Consider the following 18,047-nt stretch of genomic DNA (forward strand, 5'->3'; position numbering starts at 1 on the left):
TCTCTGTCCTAAGTAAATCTATTGACTGATGTCATCATTCTTCAAAGAGCAAGTGAATTGTGAATTATTTATTCGTGAGTTCATGCAAGCCAGCTGCCAGAGTGCTTAGCAGATGTGGAAGATGAAGAGCTGAGACTTCAGATGCTGGTGACACCAGCTTCACAGAAATGTTGCTTCCTGATACAGCAAATGTATTCGAATTCCCATCTTGTAAAATGCAGTGGTCAAGTTTCTGTTTTATTAGTCCTTTTATAAAAGATGAGAAACCCTGCCAATTTTGTACTCTGCCCACATTCCAGAATATTTAAATATTAATGTGTCTCCATATCTGCCTTCTGTTTGGTGATGCTTAAGTTGGGTTCCCAAACTCAATAATGAAGCCTTAATGCCTATCGCTCTGTTTGGGATGGATGGAAAAAAGGTCACTTTATTTGTGGACCTTTTAAGATCATGAATAAAGGCAAAAGGATTTCAATGGAGCTTTATGAGTGCTAGTAAGATTTCCTGCTGAAGAGTAGCAATTCTTTATTTCCTGTCTCCTTAAGTGCTATCAGTAACAAAGCTTCTGTTAAACATTACCAGCACTGTAGAAAGATCCAAGTGTAGGACTCCAAACCGACAGCGGTTTTTGAACTACAAGAAATTTCATGTACTAGTTAAAATACCAGATGTACTGTGAGATAAATTCAGACATCCTGACAGTCAGCAATTCCTCTGCCTTCCAGATCCACAGACGTGGATGCTGAAGTGACCATTTTGGACTCTGTTCGTTCATTAAGGCTGGGGAGCATCCTGAGTCTCATAATACGCCTCCACCCCTCATTATCCTGGATTGTGGAAGATATTGTTCAAGTAGAGCCCCAACCCTCTGTGTTGTCAGGCAGCCTGCTCTATCACACAGAGAAGGAAGTGATTCTACTTCTGGAAGCAGGACGGCAGAAGAAAAACATAACAAGACATTTCAGAACAGAAATCCTAAACTGTGAGATCACATACAGGTAAGACCTTACAACCAAAAAAAAGATCCTTATCGAATTGGGCATTCTGGATTGATACTTTCCAATCCTTTCATTTCCACCTGTCTCATTTAAAGAATGTGGTACCTGCTGAGAGTGAAAGTATGTTGATCTCATATTCTGCATCAACAACAGCTGGTACCTGCCAGATACTCTTGGTAAGTCCTAAGGGGCTGCATTAATTAGGTGAGCTATTCTTCGGATGTGGAAGTATGCAAAATGTCCAACAACTGATGAGGCATAACCTGCACTGTTCTGGCACAAACCAATACAGCCTCTCTCTTCAGCTGATTTTGGAAGCTTTTAGACATTGCAGGGGACAAATTCAAAGGAATCAGGATCTTACACAACTGCAGAACAAATATTAACTGGGCCTGAACATTCTTATTTTAGGATTTTGCCCTCAGTGGTTCCAGTTTTTTAATGCAATGAAGCTTGAGGCTGCAATATCTACTATCTTAGTCTAGCTCTCCTTTATGAAATGGTACATGAGAGACAACCTTCAGAGCACCAGTAAGACTGTGTAAAGAAACTATAAAGAAAAGCTGTAGGGGGGCAAAGAGAAAGGTACCAGGTGATATACCGTGCTGAATGCTATATTTACATATATATAAAATTTAAGATTTTGCAAAGCCATGCAGTTCTCAAAGACTAAGCGGCTGATCTTTCACCACTTTTCTGGAAATATGATGATGCGTAACATAATTCCATTTCCAAGGGAAAAGCAGCAAGTGCTGGTAAGAGGTTGAAGCCCTACAGCTGCATTTCCCATCATTTCTCTCGGTAATTGTTATAGAGACCACAGGTCTACTGAGGAGTATAATGTGAAGCAAAACTAATAGCAAAGGAATCTCTAGGTCTTCTGTTGCCTGTAGGTACAATAAAATGGGATTATGAATCTCTGCATTCAAGGACATTAGTCAAAATACTCAATATTCTCAGATGTGCCAAAGAAGCAGCAGTAGCCAAGGTCAATATATGTGTAAAACAGGCAATTCAGCAAGTATTATTTCATTATCAAGCACTGACAAAGTCTAATGCTACCAAGGAGCTAGAGACCTAGGAATATTTAGTATGTCCTGATGGGACCATTTCCAGCAAAAGGGGTAGGTGCGGGTTTGGTATTCTGTTAAAATAAGGATTTTAAGGAAATGCTCCTGCATTTCTGTGACCTTAGCAGAGGTGTTTCCACCTGAATTGTTAAAATTGGAGTCTTTGCTGAAGGAAACAAGGAGCTGACTAACACTGATCACAGAAGTGCTCTCTGTAGTACTATCAGTACATGTCCAGGGGACATAAACAGACCCAGATTTGAGGCAGACCATATAGAACAATCAAGAAAGAAAAGATTTGAACACACACTTCCTTGGCTTTTAAAGGTTTTCTCCACTGAAAGAGGGAACTTTCTTCAAAGCGACTAAAACTTCCAAAAGATGAGCCAAAGCCAAGCCTATTGTGCACTCAATAAAAAACACTGCTTTGAAGTAGTCCTCTTAGAAAGCAAAAGGGACAAGCCCTCAAAGAACATTTCCTAATCCCCATGAAGTTTAAATTCTTTGTTCACCAAGAGGACCAGTTTCTCTTCTGTGTAATTCTGCACTGTTCCTTCTACAGCTCTGCAAGCTGTAGCACCTGCAGAAGCCATAAAGCTTCAGAGGACACTGGTCCTGGATACAGCAAGAAGCTCATACAGTTGAAGGTGAGAAGTGGAGAACTGAGATTTGAAATCTGAGATTAGTATAGCCTGGAAGCTGCTCCCCCATTACAGTGAGTATCTAAAAGACCATCCACCAGCAGCTCAATCTAATCACGTCTAACTAGGGGATACTGAAGAAGTGACAAAAGAAATCCATTTTCTTATGTCTTTAAACCCAGTAGGGGAATCTCTCACTGTGGGAAGTTCTGCAACTGCTTTTGCGCTGGAGGTTCAACTTTCCATACTGCAGTGGATTTTAGGCAGTCTCTTCATACCTTTTCAGGTTTTATTTTCTGTCTGAGACACAATGTCACAGGCTTCAATCCAATAAAAAGTGATGTGGTAAGACTAATAAAATATCTAACCTTCCTCCCCATCCCAAGTTGCTATGCATTCCAAAATTTGGAGCTGCAATCAATTGAACTGAATGTTTTCCACTATTAGTAACTAGGGTTATCAGCAATGAATATAATTTCCTGGCATCTGTGATTTAATTCTAATTACTTGTTATCCTCTGTGTATGTTTAATAAAGAGCTGCTGGTGCTTTGTAGAAATGGTCAAAACATTCTAATAATTGCCACTTCTGCATACATGTAGCAATCCCCATATTTCTTTTTCCTTGGCTTTTCATTTGCTTAGAAATTGCTGCTTAATTGTTGCTTGTTTGCACACATCTTAACAGAGTCACTTTGTATCACGTATATCTCTTGAAGTAGCATGTGCCAAACCACTATCTTCAACCCACAAGACAAATGTTTATTGACATTGAAGATAAAACTTGGGGTACTGAGAATATTTCCATAAATGCCTGGCTAGAGTATTACCTGTGCCACAAATGACAGAACGTTATAATCAGAGGGATCACAACTTCTTCTTTGCACCTTCTTGTCCTAACACCTGGCCAGCTAACACTGACATTTAGTTAGCTCTTGACAAAGAAAGCTCGACTTATGAAAGCAGTGGCTGCCTCAAATAGCTGATTCCTCCTGGGAATACAGGCTTTCAGCAGTGGCGAAAATGTGTTGAAATAAAGTATTGATGATGGGGATACCGAAAAGGTCATTCTCACTCCTGGAGAACTGTCTGTCTGTCTGCCTTAGTGAAATTAATTCAATTGCTTCCCTTTGGAACCAATGCAGCCCACCAATGTGAGTTTAAACAGCAAGGTAGGAAAGCTTACAGTGTGTGAGCACTGAATATTTCAGCACTCAGAGACAGAAGGGAGAAAGGCTCCTAATTTTGCCCTAAGTAGTCCATGGCAAAACAGACTGGTTTGTTGTCTTACTTAAGACCAGCAGCATACGCTATTTTAAGAGCTGAATAACATTCCATGCTAAGAGATCTGCATCTGCAAACAACTGCCTTCTTACTAACCTGCTGTTCTCTCTAACATCATTCATAAACAAAGAAAACCTGCCCATCTCCTTGTCCCCCTTGTCACTCTCTTGTCCCCTACACCTTGCCCCAGCCCTAAGTCCTCTGAGCTCCCCAGTTTGTAGGGTTGTTCTTCAAATCGCAGCGGTCTACAAGCAGTTAGCCTGGGCACCCGAGAAGCACCATGGTTTTAACCCAGGTGTGGGTAAGGGGGTCAGGGCTGCATAATCGTTCTTTGCAACGGGAAATCTTTTCGTCACAGACAGTTTCAGTGTACAAGGAATGAAGTGGAGGGACTGAGGTCTGGATGGAGGCCCATTTCTACACGTAAAGAACCTGACATATAAACAGGTTACTGTGGAGTGACAGATTACAGTGCAGGCTATCAGCCCATGGGAAATCGCTTCTGCAAGGACCATGCACAGAAGCAGATGTAGGGCCAGAGAAACTGCGTTTTAAGCACCATGCCTGAGTTCACATATTATCTTAGCAAATCATAGAAATGGCCACTAACGCTCCACGTATATGTTAGGAATATTCATACCTCATATTCTTTTGCCTTTTGTTTATGATGCTTATTTAGACTACTATTGCTTTGGCTCAAGGTTTAACTTTCATTGATACAGTGTCCAAGACAATACTGACCAGTACAGAGATACTAGACATTACTGTAATGCGAGTCATAACATTACCCCACCTTTTTTAGATACTGACCTTCACAGGATTCTCCACTTGGTGAAAACATCCCATTGTCATGGTAGCCATCTCTGCATTCGCAGTGGTACCAACCAGGCAGGTTAATGCAGTTAGCACGGCTGTCACACTGAACAAAGCCATCTGAGCATTCATCAATGTCTGTTTAGTAAGAACAACAAAAAAGGAGGAGAAAAATCACACAGAGGAAATTGCTACATTCATCTGATGGAAGAACAATGTCTCTGGTATTTCTGGGTTTCACAGAAGTGTATTTTCATTACTGACTACTCGAATTTCCAGAATTATTTGCAGTAAAGTTTTGAATCATTTCCATAAAAGGACTTGGCTAAAGGTGTTGGCCCTGCCAACAGTGGAGGTTCTGCTAATCCCAGTTTACTGTTTACAAATTAGCAACTCATTTTGTCACAATACATTATAGGTAATCTGACATCTGTGTAAGTTGCCCACAGTATGAAGAAAGGAATTGGATCCCTGTTCAAATAATAAGATGTTAACCCTTTGAGTAGTGCAGGCTGCCTGATAAACAAAGATTGTTTCTAGGGGCATATCAAAACTAGGGGCCTATTAAATACTCACTCTGGTCCTTGCTTATGCTCTTGGTGACACCAATTTTAGGTTAGTAGGGCTTCCCTATATTGTGGAGTTCCTGTTGACTTACACCGGCACCTCTGACTCTCAACATAACTGACCGCAATCTCCTCTCTCACCATCAAAGAGAACAGCTGGGATTCCAAACAAATGCTTAGACCCTGAAGATGAAACACAACACATTCTCCCCCTCCTGATAATTCCTTTGGGATGTGGGTTTCTTAAAAGACCAACTTCCACTGACTGAACTTTACAGTAACGACTCACCATAGAATAGATTTCTGGATGCACTCGCTAGATCCAAAATCCACCAAAGCACGTCCTGCAGACACCTGAACTCATGGACTTAGCAGAGATGCAGAGAACTTTGTGACATATGCATTTCCAGTGCCTTCAGTGACGCAGTAAGCTCTATTATAGAATAGGTCCCAGAGTACGAGAGTTGTTAACAGTCAGGGAATACCAGGAGTACGGAGTCAAACAGGGATAAAAATGTGTCCTTCCTTATCAGATCCATTGCATTATCATTGTGTTTTATACCATACCTACTTCAGCAGCAAGGTGACCGAGAGGTGCCTACGGAGCTGGCACAGAGGGAGACGCAACACACACAAACTGCCTTCAGGAACAAAAAGCTCTAAATCCCCCCACCATGAGTCTCAATAATGAATAAACCCTCAACGTACTGGCCATTCTGGTCAGAGTAGGGATTCAACTTTTCTTTAAACGGTTGAAGCTTTAAAAATAAGAACTAAAATAACAAATTGAGACTCAGACTCTTGAAAGTACCTCAGCAGTTGATCTAGTATCCTCCGGGATACGGATATGAAGGAGAGGTGTGATGTGACCACTGAGATATATGTAAAATATGTCAAAATTCTGCCCACAGTCCCTGTTAGCTCCCATTTATGTCATCTGTTATTTTCATAAGAGAAGTGTAAACTGGCTCAGAAAATCAATTGTGAGCTGCAGTAAGGTAACAAATCTCTTTTCTGACAATACTGATGTGTGCATAGATAAAGATATACTCACCCTAGTCTCTTACAAAATCTGTTCAAACACAAACTTTAAAAAAACCCAAGGCTTCCTTATTCATTGAAAACACTTTGTTCCACATTTGAAGGTAAGAAAATTATTAAGTACGTGGGGGACACCTGCATAAACTATAAGGTATCGCTCAGTCACCCACATTTGGTTTTGAGTTGCATTTTTCTTGTACATGCCAGGGGGTAGGCGGGATGTGCTCTGGGTATTTTATTTACATGCCAAATAACATTTCTTTTGAATCTCCGGAATAACCGTACAACCGTATCATGAGTGTATTGGTTTTTAAAAGCTTTACAGATGCTTGATGAAATTTCATTAGAAATTTTAATTCTTAACGTCTCAGTCTGATTTTCTATCAACAGTCTCTCTAACCAGGGGCGCCTGGTGTGCATTACCAGTATTTATGATGATGAAAATTACCAGTAGTTCTGCTGGAATATTGCACCAAGCATATATTTTGCCACTTTGTGTACCACAAATTAAATCATAAGTCTCTATTGGTTTAAAACACAGAATTTTCAACTCCACTATGAATTCCAGGGTAATCATCTAAGTAGTCCTGCTGCGTGACTGAGAAATGCCAAACCTTTACAACCTTCCGCTGTTCAGTGTGTCTTTCTCTAAATCAGTATAAAGTCTGGCCTTTTTCTTGTGAGCAGCGAGGAGCCAGTGGGACCTCAGAGGTGTTTGAGAGATCAGAGGAAGATCAATGAAAATTATGTTACTGTCATGAGAAAAGGTTGGTTTGCAGTCTGTGCCTTATCCGCTGCTATTCGCTCACATACCTGCAGATTACTTAAGAAAAAGGAAAGGAAGAAAGGGCTACAATCTAGAAGTTCCCTTATCACTGGGGAATATGCCTCCTGGGAGACAGCTTGCCTGGCAGAACAGAATCTAAGTGACTGTGCTAAACGCTTGGGATCACCTGGTCAGTACAAGATAACTTGTTGGGGTTGGCCAAAGCTACGAGCCCCAGAGAATCAATGAAGCATGCAAACTCAGCTGGAAGAGAAGAGCTGTTGTTCAGAATCTATATGAATCTTCATGCTGGCTACTTAATAACGTGCATTAAGACACTGGGTGGCATATAGGTCTTCTTTGGGAAAGTGGAATGTATGCATTGGTGATGAGGTGGAGAAAAGAGTGTTATTTAGGTCAAAGTAACAGATATGAATTAAAGAAAGCCTGTGTTCCTCTCTTCAGAACAATTTATTTGTGATCTGTAAGCCTTATAATTATAAGCGCAGTATTGCAGGCACAGGCTGAATGCATTCTGATGAACTCACTTACTGATTATTCAGGAAAAACAAGCCTTGAATGTCACATCAGTATTGGTAAACTGACAACAAAAGCAGCTTTTCTGTATTTATTTGCAAACTAGCTGACAAACCTATATCACAAGAAATATTACCTGGGATGAAATGCTTTTACAGATGCCAATAAACAAAGAAAGAAATACATTCCTCTGGTTTTGTTATGGCTGCATGCAAAGTTGAGTGGAGTTCTGTAAGAAAGCCTACCATAACAAGCATGGATGGAAGCACGCTGCTGGTCTTTAAGAAATGCCTTATTCTTGACAGATTGTTTGCCTGAAACCATTGCATTGGAACCATTGCCGCGTTGATGCTGAATAACTCATTACTCCTTACATGCTTTTGCAGCAAACAAAAGAAATCCAGAACAACTAACTTTTTAGGCAAATGACATTTTACAGCACGTGCCAATGGGTTTCAGAATATAGATGTTCCTTTTGCACAAGATTTTGTTCTAACTCTCTCAGCTAATGCTGATCATTAATTCTAGTAGAGACCTGCTCTGTCATGGGACAAAATATAACTGTCGCAACTCTGTTAAACAAGAAAACGCAGCAGAAATGTGTTTTGTGGAGCCAAAGCACTGATTTCATGGAAAATTTTCTTGACATTTAGATAAAAGGATTTCTATTTTCAAATGGGCATAGCATGGCTCAGGAAGTGCTGCAAAACTATCTACAACTGAAATTATCTTATTAGTATGGGAAAAGCAACCCAGAAATAATTTTTCTCTGTCCTATGGTGAAACATTCTCCGATGAATCATCTTGCAGCTGCTCAGTCAGAGGTGTGAGCTGACAAGAGAAGAAAAACTGATTGAAGTTTTGCTTGGCCAGTGGCTATGGTATATCAGTGGGCTATATGGAACATTAACAGCACTAATGAAGTCCTGTTTGATGCTGTACTAGAAAGGCATGAAAAATGAAATATTACTCTATAGAAGGAAGTTACTGAAAGGCTTTATATTTTCAGTTATGAAAAAAATTAAACAAAAAGTTTAAGTACAAGGAAAGGAGGGATGTATTTTTTTTCAATAGCAGGTGATGACATTTTTAAGCAAATAGACAAAACAGACAACTTATTCTGAGTATCCAAGTTCCGCTCTAACTGGCTATAAGAAGCTGTGGCAAAGTGAGGGGAGAAGAAGGAAAAAAAAAAAAGGAAAGCATCCCCATCCAGGAAGTAAAATAGTGTCATATGTGTGACAGGCCAGAGCAAACGGTCTCATCCTGGCCCTGCTCCAATTTACGGCAGAACTCCCACCGACTACCACGGAGGTGGCATTTTCTCTATTTTCCTCTTTCCTTCTCAAATGAAGAGCACAACTGCACATACCAAATCCATCACCCCACTGATACGAGTGGCGAGGTTTGGAACAGAAAGTAATACCGAGACAGTCGCTGGAAGTAACCGTCACCCCAAGCTGGAGAGCAGCTACACAGCTGGACCACTGCACTGCCGCACCGCCTGCTCTGGCCGTGCTTCCACCCTGTGGCATTTGCATGGCAAAAAAATTGGTGATTTTGCCTCTTGGAACACCGCGGCTGGGGAGCAAACACACACCTGTGGGACTGGTGAGCCCACGAAACGCCGGGAGCATGGGGACTCTCTCTACCCTTTGTAATTCATGGACGCACTCGTGGCAGTACTGTACGTACCCTATTGCCACGAAACAGGGTCACTGATTATCACACACTTAAGCTGCACATGATTTGGTTTTCAAATATTCAGGTTTCCTCCTGTGCCTTTTTCTTAAACTGAAATCAGTCAGCCTGCTTTTTTCCATATTCCGTTACCCATTTTTCCATTGGAAAAAGATTTTTTTTTGCTAACTGAGGCTTCACACTAACAAAGTAGACGCACAGTCACAGGCATTTTGAAAATAAGTACTGTACACACCTAGCTCCCCTTGACATGAAAAAACCTTGCTCTTCCAAATCACCTTCTTTATACCTCAGAATCACTCATTTCCTGAACTGTGGCAACAGTTTTAGCTATTATACCCCTTGCTCTTGTGGAGACTGAGAAAACTCTGCTCCCTGAAGAGTAAAATAAGATCATTAGCAAATTATTCACTGGTACAGAAAGAAAAAAGTAAAGCTAGCTGTCTGATGAATATTATTAGAGAATTCCTGTATAATAAGAGCTTTTGAAGATTGAAAGTGGTAAAAAATTGCCAATTTGAAAGATAGCAGCGCTCTTTCATCCAGCAATAGGACCAAGCTCTCTAATGTGGTCAAGCTGCACTCAACAAAGAACCATGGCGTGGGGGAAGAAAGGGGGGGGGGGGTTCTACCATTTTACATTACTCTTTTCAAGACTGAAATATTAATCATCAAATCCTCCTCTCAGAAAAGCCTGTATGCCACCATCAAGCACAAAGTTACAGAGACCCAGAGCACAACTTTGTCCGAAAAGCCTTTCTTTCATAAACTGCTTTACCCAGGTTGATACAAACCAAAGCCCCAGTAGCCCTCTCCTGTCAAGAACGGAACACCACAGACTGGCAGCTGTGAATACTTAGAATTTCATTATTTCCATCCTGGAAGTTTTTCTGGGACGGTATAATACATGACACTCAGCTAAGACTGCCATTAGAGACTCTCAATTGCAATAATCTGTCCCAGTGCTAATTGGGTTATTATCACTGGATATATTTATAAAGATTAATGAGCAGCCAGAAACTTCCACAATGTTCAGTCACTACTGACTTAGGCTAAATTTGAGATCTCATTTCAAAGGCAACAGCCTTCCCAGCCTAATGCTAACCTCCAGAGCCACCCACATCCCAGCCCCATATACAGTATAAATAAAGTGCAAAGAGTGAAAGAAAAATTATTGCAGAAACAGACCACTGAAGAAGTGATTTTAAAAAGATAAATCTTCAATTTTTTGTACAAATGAGTATATTTGGAACAGTCAGACTCTTATATGTCTTTGCATATGTCAATACATTTTCAAGGATGTTATGTCTGGCTTGGATATAAAAGACCATGTCCCAACTATTCAGACTTATGCTCAGATAACAGAATGCCCAGTAGGATTAAGATGATGTCTGGGTTATCTGATTTTAGTAAATACGTCTGCAAGGGGGAAAAGGCCTTATTCAGTAGGACAAAATGAAAGTTCACTGTACTGCATAATGTATCTGCTGTCAAAACTCAATTTTCTGGAGTAGCTTTGAAAAGGGTTCATTATCCCTAACTGCGAGTTCTAGAGTCCCATCTCTCGCATGTAAGAAGAGAAAAGTGTTTGTGTTGGTTTTCATGTGACAGCAGATTTCTAATATGATGATACTTGAGAAGACTCTGCTGTTCAATCAGACCTTTGATTTGACATCTTATGCAAAAACTGGATCCCAGTGGAGAAATGGAAGAGCCTGAAACTAGTTCAATATACTGGAGCTATCTTGTTGTTAAAACAAAATATCAGCTTTTGGGATTTCCATCCCACTACATTCCCATATACCACATGCATATAAATATCATACAGAGGAATAAAACCCCCAAGAATACAGAAGGTGAGACTGCTGAAATAATGCAGGAAGATATCAGTTATGCCAGAAAACCAAAGTTGTTTGGAATGCCTTTTAAATCTGTTTTGTAAAGTCTGATCAGCTCCTTTTTTTCTAACACTGCTGCTGATTGCCAAAGGAACTTTCTTCCTTGGTCAATAAAAGTCCTGGAGCCTGATTTTGTTTACAATCTCACTCTAATTTGTTCGGCTTCCCGTAATTCTTTAAAGATATGATATCATATTGAGTACTAGGAGATGCTTTTCACTGTATGGGTTCTCACATCAAAGTCCCCATTAAACCATAGAATATTCTTGATTTTAACTGCATTTGCATCCCAACAGTTCATTCAGTTACAAGTTTAAATCACGAAGGGCCAGATTACAGCTGGCTTGGGGGGCACAGCAAAGAGAAGGATCACCCACAATTTTATCCTAGCAAAACATAGTTCTGTGAGCAAAAGGATTTTCTTTACACAGCATTAGAAACATCAGTTATCTCAGATACAGCCTTCAGAGAAGAGTGAAGGCTATGGCCTTTCCTGTCCCTGATCCATTGGATAATAAATTAGGCCCATGGTGGAAAAAATGCATTTTCAATGCCTTTGGAGTTGCTCCTTCTATCTCTACACCTCCCAGGCCTAGTAGAAGTTCTGGCTGAGTCGCCTTAAAACCATAATCTGGCTCAAAGGGCAGGAAACTAGAGCTGGGGCTATAAATGTCATATTAAAAATTGCTTCAACAGGTTGAGTCAGTGCTGTAGATATGTTCTTCGCTAAAAATTTCCAACTGTCATGTTGCATGGAAAAATAACTATTGTTAAAACAGGTCTCTTTTTTTTTTTTTTTTAAATCCTAGCAAGAGCATGATTGCATTTTTTAAAGTACCCTGTCCATGGAAAACTAATTTAGTTCCATTAATGAAAAGGAAGCAAAATGTGATTGAGGATGTAATATGGAATTATAGTTCATTAATTCTTCAAGTATGTAATTTTCCAGACTCCTGATCCCCCATTGATTTCTGCACACCCCCATAGGTCCTGCTAAATGCCAGCAAAAAGAAATTCAATCGTGTTGTTATTTCATGTGTGGCAGTGGCGGCGCTCCAAAACTAGACAGAAATGTTATGAAAGGGAATTTTCCACTGACTGCTTCACGATGCAGCCCTGTTAACAATTCTTTATTGTCAAAAATTGATCAATCACAGACCACATCAATAACTGAAACTATGACAGTCTCTTATTATACACCCAATATCATCAAAGGATGTGGTATTTGTAACAATTGAAGACGATAATTCAGAACACCTAATTAGCCATGACGAACTAGGTGCATCCATGAATAGTGTAAAAAAAAAGAATATATATTTCAACAAGATTCTGTGAAACCGATTGTGCCAATCCCCATTAGAAAGACTAATTGAGTGGTATTGGGCTTCTGTTTCTAGTCATTGACAAATATGTGGTTTTGCTTTCACTTTGTCCATCATTCTCAGTACAGCATCTCATCTTAACTGTAACACACACTTCTGTTTCCTTGTTAGCCCTGTCTTGAAAAAGACAAGTAATTATTTTCTTCAAGATAGCAAAAGCACTTTTATACCTTGAAATACGCTGACAAACCCATGTTAGATACCTACGCGTGTTTGAAATTTAGGCAGCTCCATTTGCACATGTTAGAAATAGGACTAACACACTAATACTACTGACTAAAGGTGTCGGTTGTTGGGTAGGAGTAGCTGAGCCCCAAACAAGAGAGAACTAATTTGTCTGAAAAGAGAAGAGCTAGGTTGGCCAGCTGTTATCTCTTTCTAGTGGGTGGGAAGGAAGGCTTTACTTGCACAGAGTACTGACCAAAGATCTTGAGTTTCCTCAACTGAGGAGTCAAGTCAGCCGTAACCATGAGTTACGACTTTTACATATATGAACCAAGGATGCAGACAGCACATTCTCAGCTTAGTTTGGGTTCAGCATTGCAAAAAATTGTTTCAGATCAGCTCTGGTATGAATTACAGTAAATTTCCAAGTATTTAGTTCAGAGGCCATTTAAGGAAAACAAACAAAAGAACCCACAAAGCAACTCAAAGTTTTGGCTAGGAATTGATTTGACACCCTGATTTGAACTTGGTCTTCTGCTATGGTCTTCTATCCTTTGGTCAAGGTATCATGCATATTATACATGTGCTTAAGTTTAAAACATTCTTACATTTTCTTCCCAGTGACTTCTTACCATGACTCTCGGTCCATAGACCAGTGACCATTAATTTACATTGCTGCTCCTGAAGTGTAAAATTGTGTAGAGATTGTACAAAATTACTGAAGCATAGAAAAGGAAAAAAACACACTATTCTTTTGCTTGGTCTATAAACATATCATTGGCATATATCTGTAGAGACTGCAGACAGCAGTTGTTGACAGCAAGAGGAAGGGCTCCACAGGGATACGGGGCAGTGATTGGCAGTATTATAGATTTTAATTCCACTAATAGTTGAATGGCTCGTAATTCATAAAAGAGAGAGCTTACAGTGAGTGATGAAGGTCATCCCTATCTCCCTTATATAACAGAAGGAAATTCTATTATAATGCTGTCCATCTGCACTATTCACGTTCTATTTATAGGCCACTGTATTTTAAGAACCTAATTGAAATTTTAGTTTTCATGTTTAGTGAAGGAGATTCTTTCCCGTAGCAAATAATAGGTAAGTAGAGGATGCATTTTGATGTTTTTAACAAATAACAAAAAAATCCTGTCTCTTCAAAAGCTCTTTTGTAGCACTCTCTCTTCCCTGGTTTCTCTTTGTTTTTTTTTAAGCTGCTACATATAAGATTGTAGTGTTGCAACAAGCTAAAGAAAATATAAAGAGAAAAAGATAAGTACTAGTACGTGGCTCTTCAGCAGAGAAAAATCTTTTGTTATTTAAAACTGACAAGGACTCTGAGGGAGGAAAGAAATAATATGCACCCAAGAAACTGTGTCAGGCAAGGAAAATGAAGGGAGAAAAAGACACAGAAGGATGAAACAGCAAAGCATCTTAAAGTACAAAACAGAAAGGATGAGGTAAGTAGAGTTCATGCCTAAATCCAGAATGCTCACCAAACTCAATATGGGCATTTTTTGGTTAATTTCTGTCAAAGATTTACTTTGTGAATAAATATAAGTAAAAATGTAAAGCAAAGTAGAACATTCCAAGCTTCTAAAGTCACCAGCCCATGTCTCACTGCTCATTTTTGAGCTTATTTTTCATATCTGAGAAAAATTCAGGTGATAATGGGGATTAGGGTGACCTCCCTTCCAAACACTGCAGATGAGATGCAAACATCCGCAGAACCCCAGCTTTCCTCTTGGCTTGCTGCAGTTCTCATCTGTTTACTCTCATAGACAACTTTTAAACCTTTTTCTGCAATTTAATGAGCTAGCCATTTTAGAAAACGTCCTTTCTGAAAGTCAAAGGAAAATTATTTTCTTAGGTTTTATGAATTGGCTGCACTTCCTACTCAGATAAAATATTAGATAAACCACACCATGTCTTCTTTCAGCTGTTGATGTATTTGAACAGAGGAGCAAGGGGAGCAGAAATGAGATGACCTATATCTTATCTGGACTTTGCCACTGCCGCCTTATCCAAACTTTGTCACCTACTCAACCTTCCCCATGTGTCTTGATTTCCACATCTGTAAAATCGGGAGAAAGCGTTTCTACCAGCTCTCTTTTTTTGTACATAAACAACTCTGGGTGAAAGATTTTAAGTGCTGATTTGGTAAATAGCACATGTGACGATGCCAAGGCATGGTTTGGGGAACAGTAACACACTGAGAAATGGGAACTGCAGAAGAGGCCAACATGTTTTGGGGAGAGGTGAGAGGAAAAGCATTGAGCTGTAGGGATGGATGCTGCACCCCTTGCCCTTTCTCCCCCCCCTGCTTTATTTGATAGCACAGACAGATGATAGAAGTCACAAGGACACCCACTGATAGTAATTTAAGTCTTGCATTATTTGCTTCAAACAGATCTCACAACGTAGACCACAGCTGTTGCTTTTTGTAAAAATATAATAGTATCCTGTACAGTTAGTTCTGCTGCACTCTAAGGATCTTTAATTTTTATGGATATTTGAAAGACTGGTTGGATATAGCACCAGCACATGTAATTAACTTTGTATTATTACATGTGTTCAGGGAAAATATTTGGAGAATGGGAGGAGCAGGAAGCTATTTTGTACACCAGCACGTTGAATTTCAGAACCTCACTCATAAACAGCTTATCTATATCATATATGCCATGTTTGTAACCCATCTGCTGGCTACATACGTCTATTTTTCTGTAGCCTGAATTAGCACTAGGAACATTGTTAAAATAGAGCGTTCCTTGCAGGGAAGGCTCATTCTCCCGGGGTTAGCTGAACACCTCTCCACTACAGTTTCTGAGACTGCCAATCATGTTTTCTTTTTCTGTTTTGAACTTCCTTGTGATAGTAAATAGGAAGGCTTGGCTTTTACTGGGACATAGTTAGCTGAAGTTTGCTGGAATTATTAATTATAACAACAACTCAAATGACAATCATCAATTCTTTGCTAGATTTTTATTGGTATTGTGGAATATGCAGTACTGTTTCTCTTCTCAGCAACAGTCCTTTCTGAATCTAAAGTTACTCTTGGACTGGAACCATCACACGCTCAAGTTTCCTAGGCTTATTTATGACTAAAACCCTTCAAATCTGTTATTTTTTTTTCCTGAGGAAAAAAATCTCATGCAGAGGTTCTTGGAGAAGAGTTTCAGCAGAAACTCTGTGCTAGAATTTATTGTTCTCTCTGAAAAGGATCTTCCAAATTCTTTTGGGCTGGGGGAGGAGAAATAAACTTTAGCCACTTTACACCCTTTATACAAATGAATGGTGAAACGTCAGACGAGACAAAGGGGACAGAGACGTTGTATTGGGTTTGCATGGCAAGGTTTTGGTAGCAAGGGGGCTACAGGGGTGGCTTCTGTGAGAAGCTGCTAGAAGCTTCCCCATGTCCAATGCCAGCTGGCTCCAGGATGGACCCACCACTGGCCAAGGCCGACTCCATCAGCGATGGGAGTAGTGCCTCTGGGAGAATAGATTTCAGAAGGGAACAGAAACTGCAGCCGGAGAGAGGAGTGAGAAGATGTGAGAGGAACAGCCCTGCAGACCCCCGGGTCAGTGCAGAAGGAGGGGGAGGAGATGCTCCAGGCACCGGAGCAGAGATTCCCCTGCAGCCCATGGGGAAGACCATGGTGAGGCAGGTTGTCCCCCTGCAGCCCAGGGAGGTCCACAGGGGAGCAGATCTCCACCTGCAGCCCGGGGAGGACCCCACGCCGCAGCAGGTGGGTGCCTGAAGGAGGCTGGGACCGCTTGGGAAGCCCGTGCTGGAGCAGGCTCCTGGCAGGACCTGTGGCCCCGTGGAGAGAGAAGCCCACGCTGGAGCAGGTTTTCTGGCAGGACTTGTGACCCCGCGGGGGACCCACACTGGAGCAGTCTGTGCCTGAAGGACTGCAGCCCGGGGAAGGGACCCACGCTGGAGCAGTTCATGGAGAACTGTCTCCCGTGGGAGGGACCCCACGCTGGAGCAGAGAAAGAGTGTGATGAGTCCTGCCCCTGAATAGGTGACTGTAACCCCCATTCCCTGTTCCCCTGCACCACTGTGGGGGAGAAGAGAGAGAATTTTGGAGTGAAGTTGTGCCTGAGAAGAAGGGAGAGATGGGGGGAACGTGTTTTAAGATTCGGTTTTATTTCTTATTACCCTACTTTGGTTGATTGGCAATAAATTAAGTTAATTTTCCCTAAGTCGAGTCTGTTTTGCCCATGATGGTAATTGGTTGAGTGATCTCTCCCTGTCCTTATCTCGACCCATGAGCCCTTTATTATATTTTCTCTCCCCATCCAGCTGAGGAGTAGGAGTGATAGAGCGGCTTTGGTGGGCACCTGGCATCCAGCCAGGGTCAACCCACCACAGACGTGATGGCAGCCTGGACAACCTGCATTTGTAACCTAATTCCTACCAGATTATTGCTCAGTCTCTACACAGGGTTTGTAGCTTACCGCTTTCCCAACTGATTAAGATCCCCATCAAATCTCCCGCAGAATGTAATCATTCATGAGCTTTCATCCCACGTCTGGATGAATTGTCCCCTTCCTTCAACCTTCACCTCTTTGTTTGAGCAGACTTGTTTTAGACGGAGTGAGGGACATGCCCTTTGCCACCTACAATCCCTGGGAGCAAAGCTGTTACTGCATCATGCATTCCACACGCTGCTCTCTCCCCTGCCTCTGTGGGACTTCAGCATTAAAGGAGATGCCAGTTAAAAGAGAGGTACAGTCAGGAGAGAGTTAAAACCTTTGCCTCTGCTTAGCTTCTGCCAGTGTTTGCTCTTGTCTGTCTGCCTATGTTCATAAGAGCAACTGAAGCCCAATTAAAAAAAGTGGAGATTGCAGTATTTGCCTCTCTAGATGCAATATATCAAATGCTTTGTAGTGACTTTAGACTTAGGCAAAGTCAACATATTTTTCATTAACTCATTTAAATAGCTTAGAAATATGCATCACGCTTGAGATCCTTCTGGGGGTAAAGCCTCTTTTGAAATCAACCCTATCTTGACTTTTTTCAAACCATGGTGCGCCTATGACTTCTAAAGGTACAAGCATTAGTAGCAACTTGTTTTATTTTTACGCATATTGGACTGGGCAGCTATTCACCTAGAATACTAATTAGTTGTGGGGGAGGCAGATGATTTATGAATAAAGCTATGAACACATTGCATGTTATAG

The 18,047-nt window shown here is 40.9% G+C and overlaps 1 protein-coding gene across 1 annotated transcript in view; it reads right to left on the bottom strand.

Moving 5' to 3' along the window:
* Positions 1–18,047, bottom strand: part of NELL2 (neural EGFL like 2) — a 154,051-nt gene that overhangs the window by 12,436 nt on the left and 123,568 nt on the right. Inside the window, exon 16 of the mRNA XM_069802231.1 lies at positions 4,802–4,942. Coding sequence (XP_069658332.1) covers positions 4,802–4,942 — 141 coding nt within the window. The remainder of the gene's footprint in view (positions 1–4,801; positions 4,943–18,047) is intronic.

This window comes from Haliaeetus albicilla, chromosome 14, assembly GCF_947461875.1.
Source record: "Haliaeetus albicilla chromosome 14, bHalAlb1.1, whole genome shotgun sequence".
Lineage (NCBI taxonomy): Eukaryota > Metazoa > Chordata > Aves > Accipitriformes > Accipitridae > Haliaeetus > Haliaeetus albicilla.